The sequence below is a fragment of the Myotis lucifugus genome, unplaced genomic scaffold (assembly GCF_000147115.1).
Source record: "Myotis lucifugus unplaced genomic scaffold, Myoluc2.0 scaffold_8, whole genome shotgun sequence".
Lineage (NCBI taxonomy): Eukaryota > Metazoa > Chordata > Mammalia > Chiroptera > Vespertilionidae > Myotis > Myotis lucifugus.
Window position 1 is genome coordinate 13,302,213 of NW_005871056.1, and position 16,728 is coordinate 13,318,940.

The window sequence follows — 16,728 nt, forward strand, 5'->3', positions numbered from 1 at the left end:
CTTTCCCTCATGTACCCCTTTTTACTAGCTCCTTCTTTTCCACTGAAGCAGATGTTTAAGGTTCTGATCCTAGTGCATCTCCCCTTTATGCTATTTTTCCTCCACCACTGAAGTTATTGAAAGAGTGATCTTTCCTCTCCATCTGCATTTGTCACTTGCTCTTTATTTACTTCCCAACCCACTGCAACCTAGCGTTTGCTTCATTTAAATTGACCAAAACTTTGCTCTTAAAAGTCTCTAATTCTTTTTTCACAGTCAGATCTAGGGGCCTCTTCTAAGTTCTCCTTCTACTTGCTCTCTCCAGCAGTCTCCCAGCTTTTAATACCATTGATATTTAAAAAATTTCTCATGCTGGTTTCTGGTTTTCTGGTTCTCCTCTTTCTGCCTGCTATTTTCCAGACCTCCTTCCTTCACTTATATTCTGTTCTTCCTACTTTGATCTTCTCACACAGAATGTGCCAATGACTCCTGCCTTCTCTCTCTTTTTTAAAAAAATATTTTTTATTGATTTCAGAGAAGAAGGGAGAGGGAGAGAGAGAGAGATAGAAACATCAATGATGAGGAAGAAGTATTGAACGGCTGCCTCCTGCACACCCCACACTGGTGATCGAGCATGCAACCTGGGCATGTACCCTGACTGGGAATCAAACTGTGACCCCCTGGTTCAGTGGTCGGCAAACTCATTAGTCAACAGAGCCAAATATCAACAGTACGACGATTGAAATTTCTTTTGAGAGCCAAATTTTTTAAACTTAAAACTATATAGGTAGGTACATTGTTATTAACTTAATTAGGGTACTCCCAAGCTGGCCTTGCTAAAAACGTCCTCAATCTGATTGAGGTATGTTCACTGAGGTCGACCCCTTCCAACTCTCCCATCCACACTCGTCTTGTATACTTGTTTCGTCTATCTCCTTTCGTTCATCCTCTCTATATGTCCAAACCATCTCAACATACCTTTCTCAATCCTCGACACTACATCTTCGTTCACTCCACAACGTTCCCTGTATGTGCACGCCCGCACGTGGTATTTTGTGGAAGAGCCACACTCAAGGGGCCAAAGAGCCGCATGTGGCTCGCGAGCCGAGGTTTGCCGACCACTGCCCTGGTTCATGGGTCAAAACTCAACCACTACGCCACGCTGGCTGGGCTCCTGCCTTCTCTTTTTGAGATTTGGATCCTTATTTTTCACTTCCTTCTAGATTGCTTTATATGTGGATGTTGGATATCCCATAAGCACTTCAACTACAACATAAAACTGAACTTTTCATTTTCTCCCTCCAAACTGTCTCCTCTTTCTGTTTTCCTTTCTTGGTTAGTTCATTCTATCACCAAACTAGATACCTCGAATAATCTCAACAGCCTCTCTTCCTGCAGACATTTGTATTCATTGGTCATTGCTCTAATTTTTCTCTCAATTCCATTTCTTCTTACCCATCCCAATGTCTTAGTTCATAATTTTGCATGGGTGTTCTGGTAAACTTCCTTGATTTGCTCCCCCTTTCATATATCCTTTTTACTGCTGCTTATAGTAGTTTGGTTTTTGGTAACATAGATATGATCACTCCTTTGCTTTATGAGGCACAATGTGGTGTCAGAGAAAGTTATAAAACAAGAGAAGGGGAAGAATGGGAAATTAAAAGTCTTATGGAAGAGAAGCCATTTGAACTGGGCCTTGAATGCCAGATAGAATTTTGACAGGGAACCAAAGAACATAATACACAAAGACCCACAAGCATTTTCCAGGAATAACAAAGAACACAGTTTGCCTGAAATATACGTGAAAAAGAGCAGCAGTGGGATAAGGTGGTGGAGGCTAGAGAGTGGGCCATCATGAAGGCCATGCAGGTTTGAGTATCATAGCTGCCCTGTGCATTAGGACTTTTTACTCTGTTATAGTTCCCTAGAAGTTAACATTTGGGTAATTTATACCACAAAGAAGACTAAAGAAAAGAAAGAGTAACATGTTGAAGTTTAAATTCATTTGCCACTGAGATTTTCTTTTCTTTTTCTTTTTGCAATATACACTAAGCTTCTGTTTACAAGGAAGGAGGAAACTATCTTAAAAATGCTGAGTGCCACAACTATCTATAAAACCACTTTTCTGAATTTTTATGAAGCCACTGAGAAATTATTTTTAAGTTGTCAGCTTTTTTTTTAAATAAAAGGAAACCCCATTATTTACATAATAGGACATCCTAATCAGCAAAGCTAAGGTTTCACTAATTTTATATATATGCAAAGCATAATTTTTAGTCAAATCTCAATGGTATAGGGTAAAACCTAGATGAATGACTCAAGTACCATAAGTCAATTCTTTGCTACATCACATTATTTTTTAAATGCAGAGCCAACGCTTATTATTTTATTATTTACTTCATACATGAAAAGCAAGTCTGAATATGAAACACGGACTAGTCAAAATTCTTAATGACTAAATTATCTCATAAAAAATATGCCCTAACTGGTTTGGCTCAGTGGATGGAGCGTTGGCATGCGGACTGAAGGGTCCCAGGTTCGATTCTGGTCGGGGGCATGTGCCTTGGTTGAGGGCGCATTCCGTGTGTGTGTGTGTGGGGCGGGGGGGGGGGGTGCGGGAGGCAGCTGATCGATGTTTCTCTCTCATCAATGTTTCTAACTCTCTATTCCTCTCCCTTCCTCTCGGTAAAAAATCAATAAAATATATAAAAAAAATAAGAGGGAACATTTAAAAATATGATTGATGTCAAAGATTTTGACAGAACTTGAAACAAACATTATACTTTGAAAATCTATAAAAATTTGTGAGTGTCCATTGACTGAAGAAGGAATATTAATCTATGAGAGTATTTTTCTCAAGATTCTGTAGATACCAGCTTCACTAACTCAAAATATAAAACAAATAGCAGCTGATGCAATAACCCCTTAGTAAGTTAATTCTGGGTAGCCCAGGAAGTTGCCTCTTTATTTCTGCTTTACTTGCATTTGGAGCCTTCCTCTAAAGGTGTCTGGACAGGGTATTGAACTGATTATGCTTAAGACAATTCAGGAAAACTTTGGAGCAATCAGCCCACGGTCTAAAACTGATGGATTATTAAATGACCAAAATCATGGCAACATGTGTTCATTTTGATAATTACAGAAAAACAAAAAATTTGTTCCCAGAGCACCTCAGCCTAACAACTGGGTGCTTTTTCCATCCAGTGCTGGAAATGGGTATTTGAGAAATAACTACGTTTCCAGTTAGAAGAATGCTGAAATCATGCCCTTCTACAATCAAAATACAGGTTCTATCTTCAGGTAAAACCATATACTATTATCCAACCATACCATTCATACGTTCTTTAGTCTGGACTGCTTTAAATTTGTACTCTGGGGCTACATCATTATGCAATCATCAAATGTATTGCCCTAAGTTACTGAGCAATTGATTGGAATATACAGAAGACCTGATTCAGGCATATGAATTATATTTTTATGGTACCAAAGCATATAGATGAAAACTTTTAAACTCAGGCAATTGACAGATAACCAGTTGCCTAAATATTTAGAAAGACAGTGACATTGTCGATAAGATACAGAATAGCTTAATTGAAAAGTGAAAAATTCAGTAAGCAGGTTGCTTGACTTACGTAGTATCATAGAATTTTCGAAGTTGAAGGAACTTAGCAATCACTGATTTCAGTGATTTTCGAACAACACTCCCCAGGGTTCTTAGGGTCCTTGAAGGTTACTTCAGAAGCCTCCTTCAAAGCTGGGAGTGGGTAGCTAATGTGGAAGCTAAATGCATAGAATAGACTAAACAGAGACCAAAGAGCAAAAATAAAAGTAACACAGAATGGAGTAAATTTACTTTGGGGGATGTTCATCTCTTCTTGTACATTCTGAAAACAGCAAGGTGCTGATTTTGGTATAACATAAGGAGCCTCTTTTGATAAGTTGGTGGGTTATTACATTACGTCTCATAGATTAATATTCCTTCTTCAGTCAATGGGCACTCGCAAATTTTTATAGATTTTCAAAGTGTAATGTTTGTTTCAAGTTCTGCTGTCAAAATCTTTGACATTAATCATATTTTTAAATGGTCCTTCTTTATTTTTTATGAGATAATTTAGTCATTAAGAATTTTGACTAGTCAATGTTTCATATTCAGAGCTGCTTTTCATGTATGAAGTAAATAATAAAATAATATGCGTTGGCTCTGCATATATTGTTCATTCACATACAACAATAACAAAAAGGAATTTTATATGAATGGAAACCTCATTACTGTTGGCCTCATATCGGCCAAAGCAATGAATTTAAATAGCTACTAAGATTTCCTAGAAAACTTTGTATTTGAAAATGTTTTCTTCATCAGGAAAACAGGCAAAACTAATCAAAATCTAGTTGTTGAGTTTCCCTTCTTGTGTTAAATTAAATGGTTTTCTTCTCTGTGCAGCAAACACATTACCATAAAAGCCTCTGGGAAGGGATTTTCTTAGTCATGTGTGCAATCCTGTAAGTGTTGAACTGCATAAGCCTTTGATGCCATGATATTTAATTCCTTTAATAGTCACATGATGTCCAAAGATAACCTTATTCAGTTCATGATAGCTTTCTTTGACTTTTCTGGGAAGAGAAAATTATACCCTAAATAACACATAGGTTGGGCTTTAAATATTATTGGCCCTATAAACAGTGAGAAATGGGACATATATTTTACATGAATATGTACAAGCAATAGGAAATATATTTTATATCAATGTGTAAAATGACAATTTTTTAAAGGACAAAAAAGAAATACAATTAAAAGCAGAATTGGCAATGCTTTCCTATGCAGTTTTATAGATAATGATCTCAAATCAGAGATTTTTTCATAAAGATAAATTAAGTTTATTGCAACTTGATTGCATCACCTAAAATCTAACCCATGACTTGAAAACATGCCCTTATGTTTTATAAGGTCTGAAATAAAAAGGAAATAGATGGAATTAAAATAGCAAATTATTTGGCAATCAATGACTGAAGTTGTATATTGCTATAGAGCAGATGTGATTAACCGTTGAGAAAAATTAGACCAAATTTTCTTCCTGTCTACTATAGCTAATAGATCTATTCAGAATACATTCTTTTTTTAAAAAAAGTGTTTTTATTGATTTTAGAGAGGAAGGGAGGGAGATAGAAAATCAGTGATGGGAGAGAATCATTGATTGGCTGCCTCCTACACGCCCCCACTGGGGATTGAGCCCACAACCCCAGCATGTGCCCTGACTAGGAATCAAACTGCAACCTCCTGGTTCATGGGTTGACACTCAGCCACTGAGCGACACTATCTTGCCTTTAGAGCAAATAACCAATATTAATGATAAAAATATAATTTTGTAAACTATTTTTAAAGGGTAAAGTATCAACCAATTAATGATTCCAAAATATCTTGATGATTTCCACTGTGAAAACCAAACATCAGCATGATGGAGCAAAAATTTAATTTTCACAGATGCTTTGGAGTTCTTACAGATGAAGACTGACTTAAAGATTATCCTCTTACCAGATCAGTTTTGATATCAGATAAAGGCAAAAGAAAGAAAAAACAGGATATCCAACGAAATGAGACTTTGGATTTAATTTGATCACTTTGACATTTTACATTTCTTGAGCTCATAATTCTTAAAAAACTAATACTTGAAAAATATAGTAACATTATTATGTCAAAATTTGTTTTGTGAGCTAGTTAACCAGTCAGAGCTAAATAGAAATCAAGAACTATTTCTTCAAACAGGCCTATCTTCCATGATTTTACTGAGTTAGTTCTACAGTTCATGAAAACAAGGTCTTCTACATTCTTCCCCAAGGTAGACACTCTAAATCATAAGCTTGGTTTTTGATATGAGTTTAAAAAGTAGAAAGTTTTATTCTCTTATGTGTCTATGGACACTGAAGTTTTGTGGAACTTTAAAATATTTCTTTATCCACAAGTTTGCATGCTGCTCAAAGTCAAAGTTACTGCTATACCTACACTCATCTTTGCATAGTGAAGAGGAAAAAAAAACACATCTAAATTCTGAGAAGCCACCTAAAGTTCCATATTCAAGATTTTCTTACATTAAAATTAGAAAGAAACTACTGATACACAGAAGTAAAGTATAATTGTTTTTAATACTATTAAAGCAACATAAAAAAATTACAACTATCCTTACATTTGTTTTAAAATACTATAGTCATTTCCATCACTTCCCCAGATTTTCAAGTCTTTTCTCTCATCATGGCAGATGCCCAACCAGAGAGGATTCTGCACTAACAGCTTAAAAACTCACATCTAAATGAGAAATGCTTTGTCAGTATGCAATATTCTGAAATCTGGCATTCTGTGGAGAAACTGTGCACACTTTCATCAACGGCCTTCATCTCTACTGATCTGGCAGCCATAAGGGAATAATAAAGTATGTGGTGCTAAGTGTTCACTTACCATTATGAGACATCCCCACGGCAAGGCATTTCTGAAACCGACAGTACTGACATTTATTTCTACTTTTTTTGTGGATCCGACAGTTAAGATCACACCTATCATAAATAAGCTTCAATCTGATTGTTCTCCGGAAAAAACCCTGCAAAAAGATAATGAAAAAAAAATAAAAGAAGTAAATTCTAAGTCTTTATGACACATTGAAGCAGCAACATATGACTAAAGGCACACTGGCCTGGGTATTTCACACAGTTCTGGCCCTGGTGACTTTAGGCAACTGAATTTTCTTTGCTATAAAATAAAGAACCAGAGGATTTCCAGTGTTTTGTTTTAGCTCTTAGAAGATGACCACATCCAACTAATGTCATTCAATGTATTTTGGCTCTACATTTGGGTTTCAGCATGCTCTAAGAAGTGCTCTGGATTTAATGTAATGCAAATAAAACACCATGTAATCAGTTCAGTCTCTCTGCAAACCATTCCAACAGCATGCCAAGCCCTTATAATTGTGCTAAGCAGTTTGGCAAAGTTACAATCATTTCATCCTAATACATTATCAGGGCCAATAAAAATCCACATGTGGATAATTTTTTGGAATTCTCTATGTTGCATAATTTCCTGCAGAATTGGTTTCATTTATTTATGCAGTTGAAAATGTGTGTGTTCCATAATCATTGTAGCCTGCAAACAAAAAGAGATAATGGAAAATAGCATGAGAAATAATATATAAATCCTCAGAAAATCGACTGCTACCTTAAAAAAGCAAATATGTCAATTTGAGACAACTGAATGCTGCAATATTTATATTTTTTGGAAAGTCTTGAAAAAAATTCTAATCAGAAATGTTTTCTAACTCCACTTTTTTGTTCAGAGTATTCCTATTCATTTCTATTGTGTTCATTTTCATGAAACTCAGTTTTTAATTCTTCCAAATTTATCTGGTCCTGTTTGGTACAAAAAGCACTGAACTAGTATGATTCTGTCATTGATGTGCATTTCTATTTTCTCCACATTTCTATCTTGAACTCTAGACAAGTATGTTCTACTGCTTACTTGGCATCTTCACTTGGAAATCTAATAGCCATCTCAAACCCAGCATATCCAACACTAAAGTCCTGATCTTACCCCTACAGACTTACTTCACCACAGCTTTTCCGTTTCAGTTGATACAACTCCTTCCTCTTACTTTTTCAAGCCCAAATCCTTGAAGTCACTTTCTACTTCTTTCTCTCATGTAGAAAGCTCTTTCTCTAAATATACATTTGCCTATTTCCCTCATTGCCTTCAAGTTTTGCTAACACCTCAACTTCTCAATGAGGCTTATCCACCTTATTTAATACTGTGGCTTGTCCCTGCCCCGTTTCCCTCAGGAACCATTGATCTCCTTTACTCTGCTCTAGTTTTTCTTCCCTTTCCTCCCCGCCCCCCCATAGACTTATGACTTTCTAGCATACTATACAATTTGATTATTATATTTATGTTTATTTCCTGCTCCTCCTCCACTGCCCAACTAAAACTGTGAGCTCTGTGGGGGCAAGGATGGTATCTTATGCCACTGGATGAAGAAGGCTTCTACAAAGTTTCTTCATATTACTGATAAAGAAACTCTTCAACAACACTCTTATTTATTACTTCAGAGTCCATAAAATAATGTGCAATTTCAACAATTTACTCATGATTATTGTGAAGTCTGTGAACTGGTGAGCTGGAGATGTATTCGTCACAATTTCAGAAAATAGTTTTGTGTACTTATTATTCTAAAGGGTATATATATATATATATATATATATATATATACTAATAAAAGAGAAACATGCAAATTGGTGTCACTCTGCTATGCCCACCAGCCAATCGGATGAGTATGCAAATTAACCCAACAAAGATGGCAGTTAATTTGCATACACAGGCGCGGAGCGAAGACTGAAGGCTCCGGCGGAGCAAAGACTGAAGGCTGAAGAAGCTTGGCTTCTCCGCTGTGGCCGGAGTGAAGGCCTGGGTCCCGGGTGCTGGAGGAAAAACAGTGCCGGCAGCCAGGGGAAGGGCAGGCCTATTGCACGAATCTCTTCGTGCAACGGGCCTCTAGTATATATGTGTGTGTGTGTGTGTGTGTGTGTGTGTGTGTGTGTGTATGTTGTTAATCCTCACCTGAGGATATTTTTTTCCATTGATTTTTAGAGAGGGTGAAAGGGAGGGGCAGAAACAGATAGAAACATCAATGTGAGAGAGACACATGGATTAATTATCTCCCACATGCGCCCCAACTGGGGCCATGGATCAAGCCTGCAACTGAGGTACATGCCCTTGACTAGAATCGAACCCGAGCCCCTTCAGTCTATGGGCCGACACTCTAACCACTGAGCAAACTGGCTAGGGCTGAATAAAAAAGCCCAACCCTGGATTAAATCTGACTCATATAATATAAGCAGTGTTTATTTTATAAGATAAATACTTATAATATTATGTTTAGAAAATATACAAAATACAAAATATTTAAAATTTTATAAAAGCTAAACATTTACTTTATAAGGTAAATATGAACAATTTATTCTGAACCCTGGAGTATATAATAAAAACTATTCTAGCCCAGCTGGCGTGGCTCAGTGGTTGACCATCAACCTATGAACCAGGAGGTCATGGTTTGATTCCCGGTCAGAGAACATGCCCGGGTTGGGGGTTCGATTCCCAGTAGGGGGCATGCAGGAGGCAGCTGATCAATGATTCTCATCACTGATGCTTCTCCCTCTCTCCCTCTTCCTTCCTCTCTGAAATCAATAAAAATATATTTAAAAAATAAAAACTATTCTATTATTATTTTATTCACTTAGTAAATTAAAATTAATTATTTAAAAAGACTACATGTGAAAATATGAGTTGATTAACTTTTTTTAATGCTTGGGCATAATATTACTAAATATTTGAACTTTGCAAAATTCCCCTTTTCACAAAGAAAAAGGGTGAAGAGAAATAGTATCTCCTTTCCAAAATAGTTCTATCTCTTTACCTGCCCATAATAATACGTGACTCAATTGATGCTGGAATAAGAAAACACAGAGCACTGGTTTAGGAGTCCTAGCTCTGCCATTTACTAATGGATGACCATGGGAAAGTTTCACTTATTCATAATTTCGACATCTGTTAGTGGCCATATATAAGCTCAACCTTATAGGACTGTTCTAAGGCTCAAATGAAGATTATCTGTCTATCTATCTATTATCTATCTATCTATCTATCTATCTATCTATCTATCTATCTATTAGATCTGTCAAGCCTTACATATATAAAATATTACATGGTACAGTGAAAAAACAACAATACTGGAAAATTTAGAAATCTGGGTTTTGGGCCAGTTCATCAGTATCTTGCCTTGATCCCTTGATCAAGTCACTTAAAAAAACAAAAGCTGCAAGATATAAGGATTAAATTAGATCAGTGCCTTCTAGAACCAATCTGGAGGAAGAAAAGTGAGGCAAAGTATCCCTGCTTTTATTAATTTTCTTAGGTTTTCAAATATTATATTATTTGAGTAGTGGGTTTTTAAAAAGTTTGACAATTTTATCTCAATTCCTTGTCATATGTTTGCAATAGGAAATGAAATAATAGGTAAATTTTCAACAAATTCTTTGAAGAAAGAAGAAAATTACTTTTTACCTTGCATCCCTCACAAGCATGAACTCCATAGTGAAACCCGGAAGCTTTGTCTCCACAGACACGGCATTCAATTGCCATGAGGGAGTTGGAAGGCTCTTCATGAGGCTTATTGTATAGTTGAGCCTTTTCAGAATAATATGGTGGGGATGCAGGCTCCACTTTGATTGCATCTGTGTATAGAGAAATGGGAGGTCATTATTACATGAAAAACAATACTAAAAAGGCAATAGGGTCAGTCACTATGGTACACCTTAATGCCATATTTTTATTATTTAAGTGTAGAACCACTATGGAACATGAAAAGACCATAGGAAAAGTAGGCTTGGTAAGCATGGGCAAGTCACAGCATCTTTGAGCTTCAAATGTATAAATAAAACTGGGAAGGGAATTAAGCCTGTGGTTCTATGACCCTCCAGCACCCCATATACTAGTATAGTATTTGAGACAATCAAGGTTATTTTACTATGTAATATGCTGTACTTGGCATTTTCACAATATTAAATTGTGTATTTTAATTTCAATGTTGCATTTTAGAAATATTTTTAAACCACTCTTGCAAAAGACACACAGAAGGAACATAAAAAATAAGAGACCAGGTTACCATCAGTGTTGAGTCAGAAAAGGTGGTTTGTAAAATGATCTTTGATAGAGAATGAAACAACCTATGGAAATTAAGGACTACTTTCCCACTGGTTAAGAATAGGGCTATTAAATTTCCGTATTAGGCTCTAACTGAAAACCACACATATTAATATAACCAAGTATATTATTTATCTTAAAAAAACACACTAGAAATACATGAAGTTCTTATTGTCAAGTAATGGTTACCAATTACATAGTGGTGGCTTTGGGAAACCAGCATATCAGTACACAAAGAGATAAAAATCAAGGAAATAGCATCACAGAAATTTGTTTTCTCGAAAAGTGCAGTTTTAATTTTTCTTAAGTCTGATGTTTCGATGTGAATTGAGTTAATGGTATGAAGATTTATCAATAGACCAACTTGTCAAAATTTAAATTTGTGTTATTTATAAAATAACCTTAATTGTCTCAAATACTATATGTTGTCTGTTAGAGCTTTAGTATTACGGGTGTTGGAGGGTCACAGAACCACAGGCTTAATTCCCTTACCAGTTCAGGTTTCAGTGTAAGCTTCTCAAATGGCAGAATTAGAAAAAATTGGATTATAATTTAGTAATTTGGTGATAATAAGGTAGCACGCTGTTACTTATTAACTTATAAGTATTCAAAAGAATTCAAAGTTTGGGTGATGGACTCTTAGCCTGATATATACCTGGCAATATAATCATACTGGGTAATGCTCCTAAGAAGAACCAAAAAAGAAAAAAAGAGGAGAGAAAGGAAGAAGGGACAAAGGAAAGAATGATCTGGGGGATTAACACACTGCCTTCCTTTCCGGTATATCGTAAATACCTAATATTTCATGGATATGTGGATGAATAGATTAATGGTAAATGTCTTCTCTATAGAGTTTTAGTCTCTGGAGCACTTACTCCAGTGTTATTGAGTCCAATGCTAGTCTTAGTACTCTGAAAAGTGAAAATAAACATCATACTTTGGTAATCTTGGAGCTTCAGGTCATACTTATAATCAGCCACCATTGGGTCAGCTCTTGCAAATGGAATGTCTTCATAGTGTGGAGTGGAAATACTGGAGAAATCAACTGTGGTGAAGGGCTTGATGTCAAAGGCGTGGGAGTGGTCATCCATTACGGAAAGATCCACGGAGCTGATTCCAAAGTTGGTGGGCCAAAATGGCATCTCTGTGTCAACCATTGTAATTTCTGAAATGGAAAAAAAGCATAGCTATGAAGTTGGTCCTGGAGGACAGAGCAATCCTCTAAAGATATGTAGAAAGGGAACTGAAAGAATGTTTGGTAATGTGATTTCATCTGGAGAAGAGAACACAACCACCTTCTTAGTGCTGCCCAATATGTTTTATTAAAGGAAGTCATCGCTTAGCTGGATATCACAGTGGAGAACCCTGTAACAGTATCAACATGTATAGTGTACTCCATGAAAATGTCCTACAGACAGCCCTGCCCTCCTTATCTTCTACAGAAGGTCATCAATCAAGTCTGTTAATTTTTAAAGAGCATAGAGTTCTGGGACAAATTTACTTTCTTGAAATTAGAGATCCTAAATAGTTTTCTCTTTAGGATGAAAATTTTGCTTTTCTATTCATGTTTATAATGTTTTTGTGCGGCAGAAAGTTGGTATATTAAATTTAGATAAGAATTTATTCTTTCCCAGCCTGCATGGCTCAGTGGTTGAGTGTCGACCTATGAACCAGGAGGTCACTGTTCGATTCCCAGTCAGGGCACATGCCTGGGTTGCAGGCTCGACTCCCAGTGTGGGGCGTGAAGGAGGCAGCTGATCTATGATTCTCTCTCATCACTGATATTTCTCTTTCTCTCTTCCTGTCCCTTCCTCTCTGAAATCAATAAAAATATATATACATAAATAATTTATTCTTTAACTGTATTATAACATAATTTTATTCTTAAAAGTAACACCAAAATGAATCTTTTAAAAAAGAGAAATCCCTTCTGTGCTATGAAAACACTCAAATATTTATGTTTTCTGTGTATACAGTTTTCCTTAAAGAGGAGAAAGCATTCCCCATATTGAGAACAGAGAGGTTAGAGATATGTGAAACATATTTGAATATCAATGAGGGAATGTTAAAATGAGACTCTGGCCCAGAATTCATTTTAAACCACCCCCAAGACAAAACAAAAATGAAAACAAGGAAACATTAAAAAAAACAACAACACAAAGATAAAAACACTGATATGGATTCTAAGGCAACAGAATAACTTGTTTCATGAGTTGCCTGCTTAAGATGCCAAATGCATTTTTCTAAATATGTTTTGTGGTCACAGTAAGTGAAATAAAACCCTCAGAGATTTTGGTTCTAAGTATTTAATGTGGATTTGTGAGTGATTCAAGTGGGTAAACTTTAAACCTTTACACAATGGGAACCTGTCTGACTCGGTTTACCTGAAACCAGTTCACTATTAAAGTGGTGCCAAAAAAGCAGTCACAAGTATTTTATTTATTTATTTATGTATGTATGTATGTATGTATGTGTTTATTTTTTTTGTTAATCCTCACCTAAGGTGAGGATATTTTTTATTAATCTTTTTAAAGAGAGTGGAAGGAGAGAGAGAGAGAGAGAGAGAGAGAGAGAGAGAGAGAGAGAGAGAGAGAGAAAGAGAGAAATATTGATGTGTGAGAAAGACTCATCAATTGGTTGCCTCCTACATGCTGCCCTGGGGCCAGAGATCATGTGAATTGTGCCTGAAGGATCTGCCTGCAACCGAAATACATGCCCTTGACTGGAATCCAACCTGGGACCCTTCAGTCCTTGGGCTGACACTCTATCCACTGAGGTGAGGGCAGTCACAAGTATTTTAAATGTTAACTCCTTGGTCAAAAATACCAGTAGAGAGGTGTGGGAATTTGAGATTGCTGTTAGAGGCAAAGAAATGAATTGCTCAAAAATTCTAGGACACCTGAAATCATATGCTTACCTGTCTTATTTGCAATTATATCCCTATCTCCTAGCAAAGAGCTTGCTTGGCTCATGGTAGGTTCTCCTTAAACATTTATTTTTAAATACTAAATGAATTGATGGAATTTTAGCATAAAAGGTAGGAAAAGAGGAAAACAAACTAATATTTGAGTACCTTGCACATAAAAGACAAATTCTACCTTTTACTTCATGTAACCCAAGATATTATCCCCACTTAGAGACAGGTAGGCTAGGACTACAAAGTACAGTGACTTGTCCAGTGTCCAACAGCTAGTAAGTAGAGAATTCAAACTCAAGACTGATCCAGAAACCCTGTTCTGTATATAGTCTCTCATTGATGAAAATAGTTTATGCAGGAAGAGCTGTTCTCCTAAGGATATCTGGGAATGGGTGTCTTGTATTTTCCCAGCAAGCAGAGAGCTAAGGAATTCACTCTCAAAGGCTGAGTTCTGCATGAGGTTAAAGATTCCAGTTGTGGTCTTCATAAGAAAAACAAAGTGCCTTGAAAACACAAATGAGGAGCCTAGTCCTGTGAATGTGCTTCAGTGGCTCCATGAGGAATCATTAGGCACAGTTTGGGTTCACATTCTGAATATCTACATAAATAAGTACCCAAACAACCTTAAGTTATCTGTGTTACAGTGTAAACACTACACAACAAAAAGAGGAATGTGCACTGGTGATAGCTTGAAGGTCATGCTGGGTCTCAATGACATCTAGTCAAAAGTTTATGCTCTCAATGACAGGGGCACCCATCAAACTGAATTCTTTGTCTCAAAATATATCTAGTCCTGCCCAGTGTGGCTCAGTTAGTTGAGTGTTGTCCCATGCATAGAAAGGTTGCTGGTTCAATTCCTGGTCAGGGCACATACCTAGGTTGCAGGTTTGATCCCCGGTCAGGTCGCATATGAGAAGCAACTGAACCATGTTTCTCTCTCACTTCAATGTTTCTCTCTCTCTAAAATTAAAAAAAAAAAAAAAGCCCAGCCGGTGTTGCTCAGTGGTTTAGCATTCACCTATGACTCAGGAGATCAGGGTTCGATTCCTGGTCAGGGCACATGCCTGATTTTCGGGCTCGATCCCCACTGTGGGACATACAGGAGGCAGCCGATCAATGATTCTTTCTCATCATTGATGTTTCTATCTCTCTTTCCCTCTTCCTCTCTCTGAAATCAATAAAATACATCTAAACCTACCTAACCTAAGCCATTCCATTTACTTTGCCTATCTCCTCAGCAGGCTTATTTCACATTTTTCTTAGTATAAATTACTTTCATATCTAAATATATCTCTCTTGTTTCAATTGCACTATCCATAAAAGTTGGTTTATCAACTACTTCTCATTATACTTATTGTAAACAAAATAAAGGTTCACTAAGTGAGTTAAAGGTACTGTATATGCCTCTGTATGAACACTGGGAAATAAAAATAAGGATGCAAAAATATCTGTGTTGCAAGAAAAATTAGTTGCTCATTAATTTACTGGTTTAGTTTTGTTTCACTTTTTTTTTTAAATCCTCACTGGAGGATATGTTTATTGATTTGAGAGGGAGATAGACTTTGATGTGAAAGAGAAACATCAATCCATTGCCTCCCATATGCGCCACAACCTAGGTATGTGCTCTGGCAGGAAATTGAACCTGCAATCATTTTTGGTGCACAGGACAATGCTCCAACCAGCTGAGCTACCGAGCTGGGGCTTTTTTCACTTTCAATGTGACTTCAGTGACTCCCTGTCAACCAAAGCCATGCTTCTTAATACAGGAATCATATCCTTATGGGTCATGGATTTTAATGAAAAGTTTGGGGAAAATTTTAATCTTAAAATGCCCACTTATGCATAAATGAATAGAATAAAATTCATGTTATTTTAAAGATATAATATGAAACTCCTAAAAAATTGTACTTGCATATTTCATGAACACATGATTTAAAAAATATATATTTTTATTGATGATTTCAGAGAGGAAGGGAGAGGGAGAGAGATAGAAACATCAATGATGAGAAAGAATCATTGATTGGCTGCCTTCTGCATGCCCCCAATACTGGGGATCAAGCCCACAACCCAGACATATGCCCTTGACTGGAATCGAACCCAGGACCCTTCAGTTCGTAGGCCGACGCTCTATCCACTGAGCCAAACCAGCTAGGGCTTTAAAAAATAATAGACTTTTCCTGGCTGGTGTGGCTCAGTTGGTAGGAGCGTTGTCCCCATACACGGAACGGTCGTGGGTTCGATTCCCAGTCAGGGTACATATCTAGGTTGCTGGTTTGATCCTTAGCCTCAGTTGGGGCACATGCCAGAGGTTTCAGTCTCTCTCTCTCTCTCTCTCTCTCTCTCTCTCTCTCTCCCTCTCTCTCCCCCTCCCTCCCTGCCATTCTCCCTCTCTTTCTAAAAATCAATGAAAATGTCCTTGGGTGAGGATTTAAAGATAAAAAAGATTTTATTTTTGAGTGATTTTAGGTTTACATAAAAATTGAACAGAAAGTACAGAGTTCCCATATACTCTTTCCCCTTTCTCCCTTCCCTTCACCCCCGAAACTCACAATTTCCCCTATTATTAACTTGGATTTCCCCTATTATTAACACTTGCATTAGTGTGATACACTTGTTACTAATTGATGAACCAATATTGATACATTATTATTAACTAAGGTCCACAGTTTATATTAGGGTTTACTTTCTGTGTTGCACATTCTATGGGTTTTGACCAAAGCATGTCATGTACCCACCATTACAGTATCATACAGAATAGTTTCATTGCCCTCAACGTCCACCTATTCATTCCCACCCCAAGAATGCTATGTTTTTGCTGTCCTCTTCTACTAAGGGCATATCAGTGGGAAAGCAGGAGAAGCTGTGACCGACATAATAAATTAAAATGTCCTGGCTTGGCATTCAAGGCGCTCCCCGACATGGCCTTGACTTAATTTTTTCACTAGTGATCTTTTCGCCTAGTGATCCCACCCCTCACTCCCATTCTTGGTACAGCCTGTGGTTGGTGAGGCATATTCTACTCTGACCACGTTCAACATGCTCTGCATTTTCTAGTCTGTTCATCTTTGTTCATGCTGAGGCTGCTCTATCTTCTTCCCAT

General features: G+C 36.9%; 1 protein-coding gene across 6 annotated transcripts in view; it reads right to left on the reverse strand.

Moving 5' to 3' along the window:
- PPARG (peroxisome proliferator activated receptor gamma) overlaps positions 1–16,728 on the reverse strand; it is a 106,096-nt gene that overhangs the window by 32,793 nt on the left and 56,575 nt on the right. For 5 of the 6 annotated variants that reach the window (XM_014451314.2, XM_023749650.1, XM_006083827.2 and 2 more), the window contains 3 exons: positions 11,649–11,876; positions 10,073–10,242; positions 6,428–6,566 (listed from right to left, as the gene is read on the reverse strand). In XM_014451314.2, the coding sequence (XP_014306800.1) occupies positions 6,428–6,566; positions 10,073–10,242; positions 11,649–11,868 (529 nt within the window). In that variant the 5' untranslated portion in view covers positions 11,869–11,876. Of the gene's footprint in view, positions 1–6,427; positions 6,567–10,072; positions 10,243–11,648; positions 11,877–16,728 lie in introns of those variants that run through there. The other variant, XM_023749652.1, reaches the window with a different exon arrangement.